The sequence below is a fragment of the Pteronotus mesoamericanus genome, unplaced genomic scaffold (assembly GCF_021234165.1).
Source record: "Pteronotus mesoamericanus isolate MK-2021 breed Mesoamerican mustached bat unplaced genomic scaffold, CSHL_Meso_final scaffold_533, whole genome shotgun sequence".
NCBI lineage: Eukaryota > Metazoa > Chordata > Mammalia > Chiroptera > Mormoopidae > Pteronotus > Pteronotus mesoamericanus.
The window spans coordinates 4336405-4352006 of record NW_026555320.1 but is presented as its reverse complement, the minus strand read 5'-3'; the positions used below and the strand labels follow the sequence as shown (position 1 = coordinate 4352006).

The 15602-nt window shown below is 43.3% G+C and overlaps 2 protein-coding genes across 2 annotated transcripts in view; one reads left to right on the top strand and one right to left on the bottom strand.

Annotated features, from left to right (window-relative positions):
* Positions 1-1441: 1441 nt before the first annotated feature.
* Positions 1442-3593, bottom strand: TCTA (T cell leukemia translocation altered). The gene is made up of 3 exons (XM_054594575.1): positions 3172-3593; positions 2766-2820; positions 1442-1700 (listed from the first exon to the last, which is right to left on the bottom strand). The coding sequence occupies exons 1-3, from the start codon at positions 3392-3394 to the stop codon at positions 1658-1660; spliced, it is 321 nt and encodes a 106-aa protein (XP_054450550.1). The 5' UTR covers positions 3395-3593; the 3' UTR covers positions 1442-1657.
* Positions 3594-3818: 225 nt separating this feature from the next.
* The window catches only part of RHOA (ras homolog family member A), a 45920-nt gene continuing 34136 nt past the window's right edge, over positions 3819-15602 (top strand). Inside the window, exons 1-2 of the mRNA XM_054594651.1 lie at positions 3819-4027; positions 8436-8514. The gene's annotated coding sequence lies outside the window, so the exon portion shown is untranslated. The remainder of the gene's footprint in view (positions 4028-8435; positions 8515-15602) is intronic.

Below are 15602 nucleotides of genomic sequence, written 5' to 3'. Positions count from 1 at the left end.
GCTTCCTCCCTTCTCGCTTGCCACTGTCTAGTTTCCTCACCCTTTGCCCACAGGGTCCCAGGGGCGCCAGCCTAATGCTTGCCTTCCTGGCCTTTGAGACAGGCTCGCAGTGGGTTCTCCTTGAGTGGGGCAGGCCTGGAAGAGCTAATGGGATAGTGCCTGTGTTGGGCACCCAGCACTGTTCCTTCAAAGAGCTGGCATCAGCTCCCCACCATCGCAATCGTTAAATCCTGGATGCGGAGGGGCAGCAGTCCCTGGGGTGTTCTCTCTCCAGTTCCCCCTGTGCACGCGCACCCTTGCCCTGTCTGAATAACCACACAACGAGTGCACTTCCATGTTTAATAAGCCACATCCTCAGTTGAGCCTGGGGTGGAATGTGAGACATGTGAGACCCTGACTCTTTGTGGGGGTGATGTCAGTAGGGAGACCTGGGGCTGCAAAACCATCATCCTGCCAGCCAGAAGGTAACCTCTGCAGTAAGTCCCTGTGCAAAAGCACCGTGTAGTCCTACTTCCAGAGGACCTCTGCCCGAAGACGGTCTGGGCAAAGGCTGCCAGGTGGAAATGTGACATCTAGCAGAGGGAGCCGGCGGAAGTACAGGGAGGGAGGCAGGTCTAGGGCCAAGCTGCCCTCAGGAACTGGCGTTTGCCACCCATTCCGTTGGAAGCTCCCCTGGCCAGTTTTGGAAGCGGCATGCCTGCCTAGCCCGTGGCTCTATGCTCTTAAGGGTTCTTGGGGGCTGAGATGAGTGCTGGTGGGGAGCTAAGTCCCTGGGCTCTCAGGATGAAGGTCCTGTGGTTCCAGGTCAAGATGGGAAGGGATGAGGCTGCAGGGCAGGGTGGGGCTGCCCTGCACTAACTGCCTAGAATCTCTCTGAGGGGGCAGGGTACAGACCCACAACCCCATGGGCACTTAAGTGGTGGGGGTGGGAAGTCACCCCTAGGGCTCAGCCTCTTTCAGGCACCCTGTTTCCCTCCAAGAAGAATTGAGAAGAAAAAGAGTGTGACGCTCAGGATAAGACAGTTTCCATAGTCTGGCTCACGCCTGGAGAGCTCTGGATGGGCCAGGAAGGTGGGTGTTTGGTGCCTCCATGCCTGGATGGTGCCAGCTGACCCCTGCCTTATACTTGAATGGCCAACTAAGTAACCATAGAGTATAAGGCTGTGTCGAGGCCAAGATTCCTGGCTCCTTGCCAACAACAGCAAAACCAAATTCAGAAAACCTAAGGGCTTGGGGGAAAACGGACTTCGCTTACAAATCCCAGAGCCAGTCAACCTCAGGCTTCCTCAGAAGGACAAATTTCTATCAGGTCACACCCCAGGGGGATGGGAAGAGGGACAGGAAAATACCAAAACATAAAATGGACTGCTAGCCTTCCCAGAGGCTTCTCCTAAACTGACCCCTGAAAGAAGAGGAGCCTTCTCTCCTTAAGGCACCTGGATCAGGGTAGAGGCAAACTCTTTACTGGCCCAGTGCCTGGGGCTGCTGGACGAAAGGCCAAGGGCAGTGGAGGCCCAACCCCACCAGCACTGGGTTGCTCTCTGCCCCCCAACCCTGACCCCCCTGCAGTCATCCCTGGGATCTGGGCAGCAGTAGAACCCAGTGTGGGACCCAGCAGACCCAATGATGTCCTTGGAGACCCCTCTGCTGCTTTCCCTTATTCTCTGTGAGTTTTGAGAGGTTCATTTGCTGCTGTTTCCCTAAAAGTGATGGAGAGGAGAGAGAGGGGTTATTCCACGGGCAAGAGTCCCTGAGATTGTCTCTCTCTACTTTTTTTCATAGGGGCTGAGTGGGGCTCCGTAAGGCTACACTACAATCTAAATCTCTGCCGAGCTCCCACAGCCCACAGTGAGCCCACCACCTTTCCTCTTCAGACTCATTTTTCCTCCTGGTCCTCACCTCATGAAGGTACTCCCATCATCCCGCATTTGCCCATGAAAAACACCCGGACAGTGGCAGGTCTCCTAAGTGGCCTCTTGCCCTCTCTATTGGACCCCTTTATGTACTTGCCACAAGGCAGGCAGATAAAAAGGCAAATTAGATTAGGCCATGGTCTAATCGTGGTTGGGTCCTTCAATAGCTCCTAAAAGGCTAGGGCTTTGCAGGTCCCTCCACACCTTCATGTTTGAGCTTCAGCACTACAGTCTTGCCTATTTCTCCAATATGTCACCCTTGTTCTTCCTCTGGGCCTGTGCTAGCCATTCTCTTTGCCTGGCACGCTACGCCACCCCCGGTCTTTGCCTTCAGCTTAAGCGTCTCTCTTGAGAGAAACCCCTGACCACCCTCATCCCTGGACTGCTGCCATCTCCTTTCAAATGTCTGGCTCCGCCTGCAGGCAGGGTCTGGGTTGTCCTTGTTCTCTGGCCCCTGCCATGTGGTAGGAGCTCAGAGATTAGCTGAAAGGATGCCCTGATTAATGAGTTAATGTTCTACAAATGAGAAGGCTGACCCTGTTGAGGCCAGTAAGTGCACTAAGGACGGAGGCTTCAGCCTTTCCACCTGGGGTGGGGGAGGGGGGTTGCAGTTTCATCTCTGAAACTGAATAACACCGTCCACCCCCACAGGCTGCTGAACAGTAAACTTACGGACTGTTCAGACAGCCTTGTCATTTAAAATATGAGCTCTACTTGCATCTCTTGGAGTTTGCTGCAAAGGCCACTAAGCTGGAGGACCCCTACCCTGAAGTCTCCCCTCCCCCATCCCCAGCATAGGAGTGTCTCCCTACCTGCCTAGCACGGGGTTGAGGTGGGAACAGATTTACTCACCACGAAGGGAAATGCGTGGAGCCATCAGGTGTGGATCCGTTCTGGCCGCCCAGACCTGGGGGCAGGAACACATCCAGAGCTGCAGCAGGCTGGGTTGGGGATCTGAGCAGGCATCAGCTCAGGTCAGGTTAGAGGCTAGTGATGTTTGGCGGAGAGTCTGACCGGGGACCTAAGGAACTAGTGGTATTGTCGGACGAGGGTTCAAAGGGAGAGTTATAATGTGACGGGTGGACTAGTGAAGTTTCTTGCGTGAAATGGTATGTTGGCATGGGTCAGAGTAGAGCTTTAAGTTGCTATACGATTCTTACGGGACCAGTGGTGGTCTACAGGGGTTCTGGAGAGCCCAATGGTACAGTCCAGTGGGTGCGGGGGCAGCCAGTTCACGGAGGTTGGTGGGGAGCCTCACCTGGGCGGTGATACAGCCCGGTCACCGTGCTCCCGTAGAACCCCCAAGCCAGCTGGATGCCCAGGAGACTTAACACCAACCACAGCAACAGCAGCTTGAAGAGGGTCACTCGCATGTCCTGCGCCTCCCACTCCCGCAGGAACTCGCTGCCCAGGGCACCCAGAGCGCCCAGCACCGTGGCCGGCAGAGCCTGCAAGGACTGCCCAGACCAAGACTCCGCCATGACTAGCTCGCGCCCCACCCGGAGGACTGTCACCGCAGTTCCCGCTGCGCTAACGTCTGGTCTTCCGGGGCCAAGCCCGTTAGGGCGCACGCGTAAACCTAGGCAAAGCGAGCCTAACTCGCCTGCGCGAAGAGTTGGCAGTTTGGGAGGAGTATTAAAACCGCGCACGCGCACCTAACCCCACCCTGCCTACTTAAAGGATGAGTGACTCGAGGAGCACAAAATAGCAACCAGGTCTTTTATAGTCCCGGAGTTCCCGTGATGCCTCACGAGGCTGCAACTATTGGTTAAGCGCTTTGCTTTTAGGGCGTGGACGCACTCCTGTGCAATCGTGGCCGAGCTGTGCGTGCGCGCGCCTGCGCGGGGCCGCGACTGGAGCCAGCTCGAGCCCGCTGGGCATACGGGGGCGCGCACGTCGCTCCCCGCCCTCCCGCCGCCGCCCGCCCTCGCTCGCTCGCGCTCCCCGCCCGCCGCCCGCCGCTCGCTGCCCGCCGCCCGCCGCCCGCCGTTCTCTGTCGGTTGTCTCGGTAGTCCGCCGCCGTCTCCTCGGACACCCGGCCTAGTCTCCGAGCTTGCGACTCGCGGACAAGCGTCCCCGGCGCAGAGAGGCCAGAGTCGGAGCCGTCGCTTGAGGTAAGTGAGAGGGTTTCCTCCAGGCGCCCGCGGCGCCCCGGGCCCGCCCGCCCGGCACTCTTCCTGCCTCCCGTCCGCCGCCCCGCCACGGCCGCGCCCCACCTGCTGCTCTAGGCTGGTCGCCCCTGGTTCCTGACCCTGACTTCGGCCCGGGCCCCTTTCCCCGAAGCCGCGGCCCCGCCCGCGCAGTCCCCGGAAGCGCGCCCCGCGGCCTCCCTCGCCCCTTCCCCCGCCCGGCCAGGCCTGGTGGAGCCCGAGCTGCCCGCCGGCGGTCCCCGGCGCTTCCTCTCCCAAGGCCCGGCAGGGCGGAGGCTCCGAGCCGGGCTGTGCGGCCGGCTGCTGCGGAGCGCGCGTGGCTGTCGGAGTTGAAAAGGGAAAGAAACTCTTTACAACTCCATTTTGGCTTTTACATTTAATGTGAAACGTGAATCACCGATTTATACTGGGCGAAGTCCAGTTATGTTTTTTTAATGCAGTATTTTTAGAGGTTGTGTAAGTAGAAGATAGTGTTGAAAGCTTAGGAGTTAGGATTCTTCGGTATTGCAAAGAAGAAAATTAGCCATTAAACCCTTTTCATGATTTAAGTAATTTAATATATGTTTCATTAAAATAGCATTATTTGCAGTTTTGCTTAGTCTAAGTTATTACCTTGATTAGGAAATCACCGAAGCATCTGTCCTTAGTTATCGAATGGACCCAGTTACAAGTTGTCTTCATTAAATAGCACTGTTTGCACTCAGATTGATTTGGTCAAAATCATGTTTAGTAGTTTATGGTTGAAAATTGTCATTCTCTGAACCTCAGTGTTGGTTCTGCTTGTGTTTTTTGATGTTCCTGATTTCAAATTTTAACATCTGTTGGTGACTTGGGTGTGTGTAAGACAGTCTTTTGAAGTAACTTGCAGGTGTGTAATCAGATTATATTTCTCCCTGCCAAATCGGAAAGGGAAAAACGCACTTAAAAAAAATTCTTCGGTGTTGTATGTGGTGAGAAATTTTCAACCGCTTAATGCCACATACCCAAGTGTGTGATGTGTATGCATGTACCCTTGCATGATTGTCACTGATAAACATGGCAGAATTGGTAGAAATAATTGTTTTGAGTATTTAGCACAAGTTATATTGCTTGGACTGAATATACATGACATTCTTAATTGTAAAGGATAACTTATTGAAGGATCTCTTTTGATAAACTGTTTTGAGAATAGTTCCATTTACTCTTATAGAGCACTGGTGGTGGGGACATAACATATATAAGATGGAACTCGCTTTGAGTCAAAGTCTAATCCCAGACTTACAGCCTCTGTCCTCAAGAATCTGCTGTGGAGGGGAGAAGAGTGGGGATCCACTAACTTTTTCATAGATCCAGAATTGTAGAAATGAAAGGAATCTTCAGGATTTAATATAGTTCAACCTCATTTGCAGATGCGGAAATCGAATCCCAAAGACAAGTAAATATCTCAAGTCATATGTCTAGTCAGGTGCAGGCCACAGCTCTCTCCTCTGTAAGGCATTCTCCATGTACTCAGCTAAAGTTCAGGACTTAAGGGCTTATTCCAGTGTTTCCGCCTTTTATGTATCCTTTTATTATTGCTGATTTTATATGTATTGGGAAATTTTAAAAATTCATTTTCCCAACAACTTTCAGTTCTCTAGCTAAAGCACTCTCCTCTCTGTAACTTGGGGGTCCTGTAGCAGTTGATTGAAGTAGACAAATGCACGTACAGGGTCCCTGCCTGCTCTAGTCCTGGCTTTAGATTTTGGATCTGTTGAGGGACCAACTTGTTCCCCAGGGATCCCAGTCTCCTCTGCTCCGAATCTAACAATTATTAAGTCAGGCTAGGATGTTATCAGGCAGCTGGAGCTCTTCTGACTTGATTTGAGGTAGGATGGGGAGAAACTACAGGTATCAGTAAATAGTGCCTTGTATGGTGGTGGTTTTGTTGTAGAATTTTCATAGCACCGATTCCTTTCTTATCAGTTAACTCCTTTTAAAAATTTATCCTGGTTCTATGGGGGTATAAGTTATTAGGAGAGTGGAAACAGGTAGCTCTTCAGGTGTTTCCTGTCTGTGGGGTGGAGTCCAGGCTGTGACAGGAGGAGGAAGTGGGTTGCTACTTTGGGACTTACTTGTCCTAAAACGTTCATGTGAGTGAGGTTCACATTAACTCAGTCAGAAGAAAGACTTATATTTCACGTTTTAAGAGAACTAATTCCAGCTTGCTGGACTTCTGTAGACAGCAGCTTGGGTTTAATTGCATTATGGCTACTAGGGATAATGATAAATGGTACATAATTGCTGGATTTTAATCACATATTTGTAGTTTTAAAAGATCCCTAGGTATTTCTTCTTACCACTCAGTTTATCCCTTTATACACCTGGCCAATGGAACTCAGTTTGTCTGTAGCTACTCATTAATATAACTAAATTTTAAACTTGTGTTGTTGTGTCTTAGTATACGGTGTTCTTTGGGGACATGCTCACTCTTAAGTACTTTTGAGATTAATAAAGTTTTAAAAAACAGTTTAAAGTGAGGAATTGCTGTAAGATGCCTGTTTCAAGTGTTTCTATTTGAAATGACTCATTTTTAATCTGTGGGGCTGAAGTAATAAGTGAAGGTCTTGTATACTTATAGTTCTGGTAGTCATGTGACTGAAAATCAGATAGGCATTGAAGCTGCTCATTCTGGGTGTTGGTCTGAGTTTATTGGTGCTTCATGCAAATGATTCTGAATACATTTTTATAGCTAATAATCATCAAAATACGAACCCTGGCCAATGTGGCTCAGTGGATTGAACGCTGGCCTGCAAACTGAGGGGTTGCCAGTTTGATTCCTGGGCACTGATGTAACGAGACAACCCAAGGCACATGCCTGGGTTGGTGGCCAGGTCCCTAGTTGTGGGTGTGCAAGAAGCAACCAGTTGATTCGATGTTTCTCTCCGTCTCTTTCTCCCTGGCTTCCTGTCTCCCTAAAAATAAATAAAAGCCTAATTAAAAAAACAACCCCCCCCCCCAAGATACACTCTATTGCAGCCAGTTTGCAGTTTGTACCAAATAGAGCTTGATTTTTTCCCATTTAAAAAAAAATTCTAACCTGAGGATATGTTTTGATTGTGAGGGAGGGGGCACTGATGTGAGAAAGAAACATCCACCCATTGCCTCCCATAGGTGCTCCCTGACCGGGGATCGAACCCACAGCCTTTTGGTGTCCACGACGATGTTACAACCATCTGAGCCACCCTGTGAGGGCCTTTTTCTTTTTTTTTTTAAGAGGGTGGGTAAAGTAAATATGTTTAAGCATATTTATGGCAGTATCTTAATATTCAAGTGACAGGAAAGAGGAGAACACAAGCAGTCGGTGACATTGGGTTAGAATAGAGTGAAGAGAAAAGTGGGAGATAAAATGAAGTTAGAGAGGTGGACAGGGACCAGATCATGTAGGGCATTTAGGACACAGGAAGTTCTTCAGGTTTGTTCTGAGATGAGAAATTGGATTTTTTTTCTTTTAGCCAGGGAATGGTATGATCTGGTATTAAACAAATGGCTAGAATTGTTCACTGAGAGTACGGGTGGATCTGACTTTAAATAATAAGCTAATACTGATGATTTCTGACAAAAATATCAGGATTTCCTAATATTATTTCTTTGACCTATTTTTTAGAAGCCATTGATTTTTCTGACAGTTGCCTTTCAGCCTGCAATTTCTCTAATGCCTGTATTAAAAAGAAAATATGATTTAATAAAGGAGTCTATTAAAATGTTCATGGTAATCTTGTGGTGGGGGTACAGGTGTTCATTGTAAGATTTTTTAACTTTGAGGTGTGTTTGAAATTTTTTGTAATAAAAGTTGGGAAGTTAATTTACATAGGATTTGTCAGATTTTGAAATTTGCTTTTAAAGGGGGAACATTAATTTGTAATATTCAGAAAATAAGGTTGTGTACAATATTTTGTTTTTAAGATTTTATTTTTTAAGGGGGCGAAGGGAGAAAGAAAGAGAGGGAGAGAAACATCAATGTGTGGTTGCCTCTCGTGCACCTCCTACTGGGGATCCAGCCTGCAACCCAGGCCTGTGCCCTGACGGGGAATCAAACCGGCAACCCTTTGATTCTCAGGCCAGCACTCAACCTGCTGGGTTCTCAGGCTGGCACTCAGTCTACTGCGGCACACCAGCCAGGGCTGATTGTGTACAATATTAAGTGAAAGAGGCCAAGACTTGTGTAAATGTGATAAATTTTTATGGTATGTCAGTTAAGAGCTAAATTTTGCGCCCTTTCCCTTAACTTGGATTCTACATTACTTCACGGAAATTTGGGTAAGCCCATTTACATCTTGTGCTATGTGTTTTTTCTCGTGAAATGAATAGACATAATTCCTAAAAAAAAATTTTTTTTGGTATGTTTTTATAGTGCCTTTCATCTGAGAAGTTCGAGGCACTTTGTAGAATTTCTGCCACACAGGCCGTGGGTCTTGCAGCACGTTTGTAAGGTATGTAAATAGAAGCATTTTCTTTAATTCTCCTGACCCCATGGAATAGAGGTTATTATAAATTAATATAAATTCTAAGGAAATGTGGGTGTATCACTATTAATGATTTTCTTCACCAATCTTAAGACCTTTATCTTACTCCATAACTTTTCTCTTTAGCTTAATTTTTCTACCTCTCCCTAAGGTACTACTATAATTTCTTTTTTCTCTTCTATTCTAAGCAATATTTCCTCCTTAGATGAAGGTATATTTTCTAACCCCTTTTTTAACCTTTAAAGAGGATGGACTCACCATATTACACACATACTTCTCTTACTTGGGAACTATTCCTCTCATCCTGTTCCTTCTGGGTTTTTTTTTTCATGTTTAAGGTTTTATTTTCTTGATTGCATAGTTTGGTCATCTTAGTTTGTTTATCCACAGCCTGTGTTGTGGGTATATCTAATTATCAGTAGAGAATGAGCCAACCAGAAAATGAGGAACAGGACAGTCCTCCTCACCAGAAGAGTCAGCAGTGGTTCTGGCTTGGGAGGGAGCACTGTTAACAGCAGGTAGAACAGCCCATCTAGCAGCTGTTCCGATATCTTAAACTGATTACAAATAAGGGAAATAGTTTTTTAATTTAATGGACACCGTGATGAATGGCCTGGTCTGGTACCATTTGACTACCTTTTCTTGTCTTCCTTGGGCTCTGTATGTGGATTCTCATTTGGTGAGATGGGCTATGTGACAGTGAAGGCATACGATGGTAGCAGTTTGTGTTGGCTTTGAACTCTTTGGTATGTGAGGCATGGCCAAGTCAGCTTGTCCTTTTTTCATTATTCATTCATTTAACAAATAGTTACTACTGAATAGCTACTGTATGCCACGTGCTGTTCTGGGACACTGGAGAAGACCAGAAGGTCTGTGACCTCGGGGAGTTTTTTGTTTGTTTTATATTTATTCCAAAAACATGAATATTTGGAATGGAACTAAAAAGTCTGTTAGTTTTGAGTTATGCCATCTACTTTTCTCATTTTATTTTTCTTTTTTATCTTGGATTTTTCTTTTCTTGTTTTTTTCTATATTTTTTATTTTTATTTTTTTCTATCTGCTTTTCTAAAAATCACTGATAAGAAAGGGGAAAGCACATCAGATGTTAATAATCACAAAAACATTAATAACCCTGCTCATGGAGGGTTTATTCCTTTTTTTCCCCACTAAGAAAACAGTTACATGTTAACCTTTTCATTTTTATTTTAAAAAATTTTTTAAGTTAATTATGGTCAGTACAGTATTATGTTAGTTTAAGGTGTACAATACAGTAATTTGACATTTGTATACCTTACAATGTGCTTACCACACTAATTCTAGTAATCATCTGTCGTTGTGCAAACCTATGACAATATTATTGACTATATTCCCATTCACTTTTTTCACCCATCCCACCATGCCCTTCCCCTCTGGCAACCATTAGCTTGATCTGTTTCTGTGAATCTGTTTTTGTTTTGTTCATTTGTTTTGGTTTTTTTAGATTCCACATATAAGTGAAATCAGATGGTATTTGTCTTTCTCTGCCTGGCTTAGCATAACAACTCTCTAGGTCCATCATATTGTTACAAATGGCAAGATTCCGTTCGTTTTTTTTGCTGAGTATATTGTGTACACCACCCCCCACACCATTTTTATCCATTCATCAATGGACACATAGGCTGCTTCCATATCTTGGCTGGTATAAATAATGCTGCAGTGAACATAGGGGTACATGGGGTTGTTATCCTAGTTGAGAAGACTGATGATAGACGAGTAAGTGGTGGACTTGGCCTTTTTTTAAGGAATAGGAAAAGGCTTTGAAAGGCTGGAGCGTAAAGAGTAAGTGGGAGGCATGGGATTGAAATAAAGTCTTATAGGTGGGCAGGGGCCAGATCTTACAGGAACTGGGAATTCAGAGTTTATTCAGAGTGCATTGGGAAGCCATTAATGGGTTTTTATAATGCGAGGGTCTGATTTGTTTATGTTTTGGGCTGTTCTACAGAGAATAGACTATAGCAGCAATTTTCAACTGGTGTGCTGCAAGGATTTTTAAAATGTGTACTACCTGACTATTCAGTCTTGGGGCACTGACCTCTTCCCTTAGATTGTCAAATAAGAAATGACAACAGCTAACACAATAGCTATCTGATATGACTGAATCAAAATTATAACTTTTTTTTGTCAGATCAGCAAAAAATACATTTTTTGGTTTGCTGCAGAATTTTTAGTAATTAGTTTATGTGTGCCATGAAATGAAAATGGCTGAAAATCATTGGACTGTATAGCGAGGCAAATATGGAAGCAGGGAGACCTATTGGAGGCTCTTTAAATCCAGTGACAGATGATGATGGCTTTGATAGGAACGATAATAGTGGAGATGGTGGGATTTATGATGTATGGTAAAGACATGCTGATAGGCTTTGCTGATAAATTGGGAGATGTGGCTGTTTGAGGCCCTGATCCATGGCCAGAGATTAACCCAATGCAACTGCTGGGTATAGGACAACTAGCCTAGCACCAACAGGCGTTATACTTTGTTGTTCCTTGAGGCTTGCAATGGCTCCTGTAAGTAGCTTCAAGTAACACATTGGGGTAGTTCGATTGATGGCCTCCCTTAGAAGAGGGCAGACTGTTTCCAAAGTTTCCTCAATTGTTCAACATTATTGCTTTAAAAACAAAAGTAAAGTTATGCTTTTGATCTATAGGTTTGTTTACCAGAAATGCTGATGGCCATATAATTACAAAGGAGTTTTACCATAGAAGAGGTGTATATATATGTATCCCTCTCCTTAAGTAGTTTATTTCTCTGAGCCTTAGAACCTATGTTTGTAGAATGACAGTAACACCCATTTAATAGGAATTTTAGATTAAATAATACTTGAAGAGCACAATACTCAATGTGCATTAGTTTACTCCCTTAGTAGATATAGTTGTCCTAACTCTAGTGGCTCCTTTAAGAGTATTTTTCTTTCACGCTATCAGTGCATTGTATTTATGTAGTGACTATTTGCTTTCAAAGTGACAAATAAGATTTTATTAATAGGAAGCTTAAATTTTATGTATTTCTTTACTGCCACCTCACCTAATCAGAGAAACACGGCATGTTTGGTATTTCCATTTTCAGTAAGTAGTAGCATCAAAGATGATACCTCTCCAACAGAAAAGTAGATGGTGGGTTGGAGATTTTTTTCTTTTGCTACATGTTGTCACCACCTTTTATAACTGAAGGGTTCTCGAACGATTTCTAATCCATGTCAATTCATCCGCACTTGTGTTTTGGAACTGTGGCTGAAGAGTCATGAAGTCAGAAGCATTTATTTATCGTGTACCAGCTATATGCACATTTCATTTACCTTTGAGGCTTATTGTTTAGAAATTGTTTTTTCATTCATTAAGTTTTCCAGTTTTTGGAACCCTGCATCCTAACCATCGTTTCTACAACCGAAGTCCCTAAAACTCAAGGGTAAATGTTCCGAACCACTTTGTCATTTTACTAGGGGTTGGGATTGGAGTGGGGAAAGAAAAAACTCATGGCCTTGACAACAGTGGTGATTGGGCAGGGGCAGGTAAGGTGGAAGGGAGAGTGTAGAGGGGATAAATGGTGATGGATGGAGACTTGATTGGGTTGGCGAACACAGAATACACTGTACTCATGATGTGTTGTTCAGGTGTGCACCTGAAACCTGTAGAATTTTGTTAACCGGTGAATCTCAATAAATTCAATAAAAAGGGGGGGAAAGCAGTCCCCACATAAAAGCTGATGGTTTTGCCTTGATTAGTGTGTCTTCCCACAAAGCGAAAAGTCACGGGTTCAGTTACCCATCAGGGCACATGCCTAGGTTGCGGGTTTGGCCCCTCTGTTGGGGCACATACAAGAGGCAACTGAATGATGTTTCTGTCTCACATCAATGTTTCAGTCCCTCTCTTTCTCCCTCCCTTCCCCTCTCTCTAAAAAATAACAAAATGATACGTTCTTTTGTTTCATTTTGTTTTTTGGGGGTTTTTTCCCCCAAGAAAAAGGGACAAAACATTAGGTTTTAGTCTTCTGAAGCCCCTAGCTGCTCTGAAACAGAGATCTAATTACGTTACTTTAAAAAAATTGTTTTGACAGGAGAAAAAGAAAGAAAAAAATATTTTGACTTTAGGCATATGGTTGCAATTCTACCTTTGTTATGTGTACATTGTTAATTTTACCTTATTCTCATTGCAATTGTGTCCCAGTTCGTATGGTGCTGAAGAATTGTTCTCTATGCCTCTTCCATGGACCCTATAGAGCAAATGATACATCAGTTTTCTGGTGTACTTTTACATGACCCTGTTGTTTGTTATTTAGGTTTAGAGAGTCTAAGGAAATACATTTATGGTGGATATTTAATGTTGTAACGATAAAGTTTTTTGCCACAAAATAATTTTATTACATGATTTGACAGTTTTGTTGGAAATACTGTGTTTACAGTTTTTCTCTGGAAAAGGTTTTTGTTTTGTTTTGGGTTTTTTTTTGATATCTCTTGTTTAACTTTTTCAGTTATCCAGAAGGAAGCTCTATTGTTTGAATGTCTGAAGTTCAGAAAAGAAAGGCAATGAAATATTTTAGGTAGTAGCATGGACTCTGAAGAGAGGCTGGCAGTTAAGTGCTAGTTCTTACACTTGATAGCTTATGACTCTGGACAGCAGTGTGACCCCCCCCCCCACCACCCGTAACTCGGTTTCCTCTTCTGTAGGATGGGTGATAATGGAGCGCCATGAGGGCTCAGTGGGAGAGCAGCACTTAGCCCCAGAGCCAGCAGTGGAGCCCTGCACCTTTCGCTATTCACACTGCAGTTTGGAGTACCTAATAATCAGATTTCTGTAATGTTGATTTGGAAGAGGTGATTTGTTTGTTTTTGGTGGAAGAGTAGTGTCCTAAGAATTAAGACTTGGGAAAATACAGCAGAGCTCATTACTGGGTCACTGATGCTTAAGAGCAGTGATTCCCAAACTTGGTTTCCAAATTGCAAAACTGGAAACTCTTTGGGAAAGTTGTTGTTGGTTTTGTTTTGTTTTTTTTATCACCCTTATTCAGATATAATTTGCATACAATAAATACACCCATTTAAGTGATAGCTTGGTAAGTTTTAATAAATACATGCACCTGTATACTTTTCACCCAATCAAGATACAGGACATTTCCTTTGGAAGCTTTAAAGTTTTCCATTTTCAACTAATAGTTTTATTTTTGTAAAAATATGCACTTTATTGTTGATGGGACTCCCAAATGGTATAGCCACCGAAGAAAATAGTGTGCCAGTTCCTCAAAAAATTAAAAATTGAATTACTGTCAAAAATTGAATTGCCCTAAAAAATTGAATTGAATGATCCAGCAATTCCTCTTATGGTTATACTGTATTTTGCCATGTATAATGTTCACTTTTTTGCCCAGGTTTTTGAGGAAAAAATAAGGATATGCATTATGCATGGTAGTACTAATTCTGTATCTATATAAATACTTTAACTTCTTTTATTTATGTTTGTGCGTTAAAAGTGTAACTAAAGAGCAATAACGATATCTGTATGTTCAAAAATAAATGCTAAAATTCCTTATAATATGAAAAACAAGTGCCAATAAATGAAGTTAAAACATTAAAATAAAAAGGGTTTTTTTTCCCCTGAAAGTTTTGGCCAAAAATGTGGGTGCGCATTATACACAGCAAAACAGGTATTTTCCAAAGAATTGAAAGCAGGATCTAAAAGAGATATTTGTACACCCTTCATAGCAGCATTATTCACAAAAGTTAACATGTGGAAGCAACACAGATGTTCATCCAGAGATGAATGCGTAAACAAAATGTGGTATATACATACAAAGGAATATTATTTAACTTCAAAAAGGAATTCTTTTTGAACTTTGGATGAACTTGGACACATTAAGTGTAAAAAGAGCTAGTCATAAAAGATAAACTGTATGATTCTACTTATATGAGGTACTTAGAGTTACTAAAATAGTAAAGATAGAAGTAAAATGATGGAGGGTTAATATTTAATGGGTATATAGTTTCAGATTTACAAGATGAAAAAAATGGGGATGGATTGGTGATGGTGGTGGCACAGCAGTGTGAATGTACTTAATACCACTGAAATTTATTCTTAAAAATGGTTAAAATGATGTTTTATGTGTGTATTTTACCATAATTTTTAAAAAGGAAAAAAATGCAGTAGGTTAAGAAAACATACAATAAGGTTTATGATAAAAAATGAATATTCTTCTTATCCAAAAGCTCAGTCCTCCTCTCATAGTATTGCTTCCTTTGGGGCTTTAAGAATATCTTTAGAGTAAGGGGGTGATAAAGCATAAATATGAAACAATGCAAAAGGGGTAGAGCTGGAAAAGGAAGCCTTTCTCTCATCTGACTCCCAAGGTTCTTGCTTCAGAGAAAACCATATAACTGTGTCTTATGTATCCTTCTAGAGATACAGTGTCTATATGTATAATATATTTTTCCTTTTTTAGGTACACACTTGCTTATCACACTGTTACGCATCTTATTTTTTTCCCCTTCATAATGGCTCTTGGTGATTATTTGGCAAGATTTTTCAAAGTATACACTGTGGAAAATAGTTGGGGATTTCTCAAGTTAAATACAGAATTGCCATATGATCCTGCAGTTCCATTCATTCCTAGATATGTACCCAAAAGAATTGAAAATGGGTACTCGAACAAACACTTGTATATAAATGGTCATAGCAGCACTATTCATAGCCAAAAGGTGGAAACAATCCACGTCCATCAACAGGTGAATGGTTAAAACAAATGTACTATATACCATACAGTGGAATATTATTCAGCCATTTAAAAAAGATGAAGCACTGACAGTAATGCTACAACGTGGACGAACCTTGAAAGCATTATGCTAAGTAGATGAAGCCAGACACAAAGGCCATCTATTGTCTGATTCCATTTATATGAAATACCTAAAATAGGTAAATCCATAGAGACAGAAAACAAATTGGTGGTTGCCAGGTGCTGGGGGGAGGGTGAAGTGGGGGCTGACTGCTTAATGGGTGGTTTTGGTTTTGGTTTTGTTTTTTGTAGTAATGAA

Coding starts and splice junctions, on each gene's coding strand:
- TCTA (XM_054594575.1), bottom strand. CDS start 3,394: ATGGCGGAGTCTTGGTCTGGGCAGTCCTTGCAGGCTCTGCCGGCCACG. Junction 2,821..3,171: donor CGGGCTGTATCACCGCCCAG/GTGAGGCTCCCC, acceptor TCCTGCCCCCAG/GTCTGGGCGGCCAGAACGGA. Junction 1,701..2,765: donor TCCACGCATTTCCCTTCGTG/GTGAGTAAATCT, acceptor CATCACTTTTAG/GGAAACAGCAGCAAATGAAC.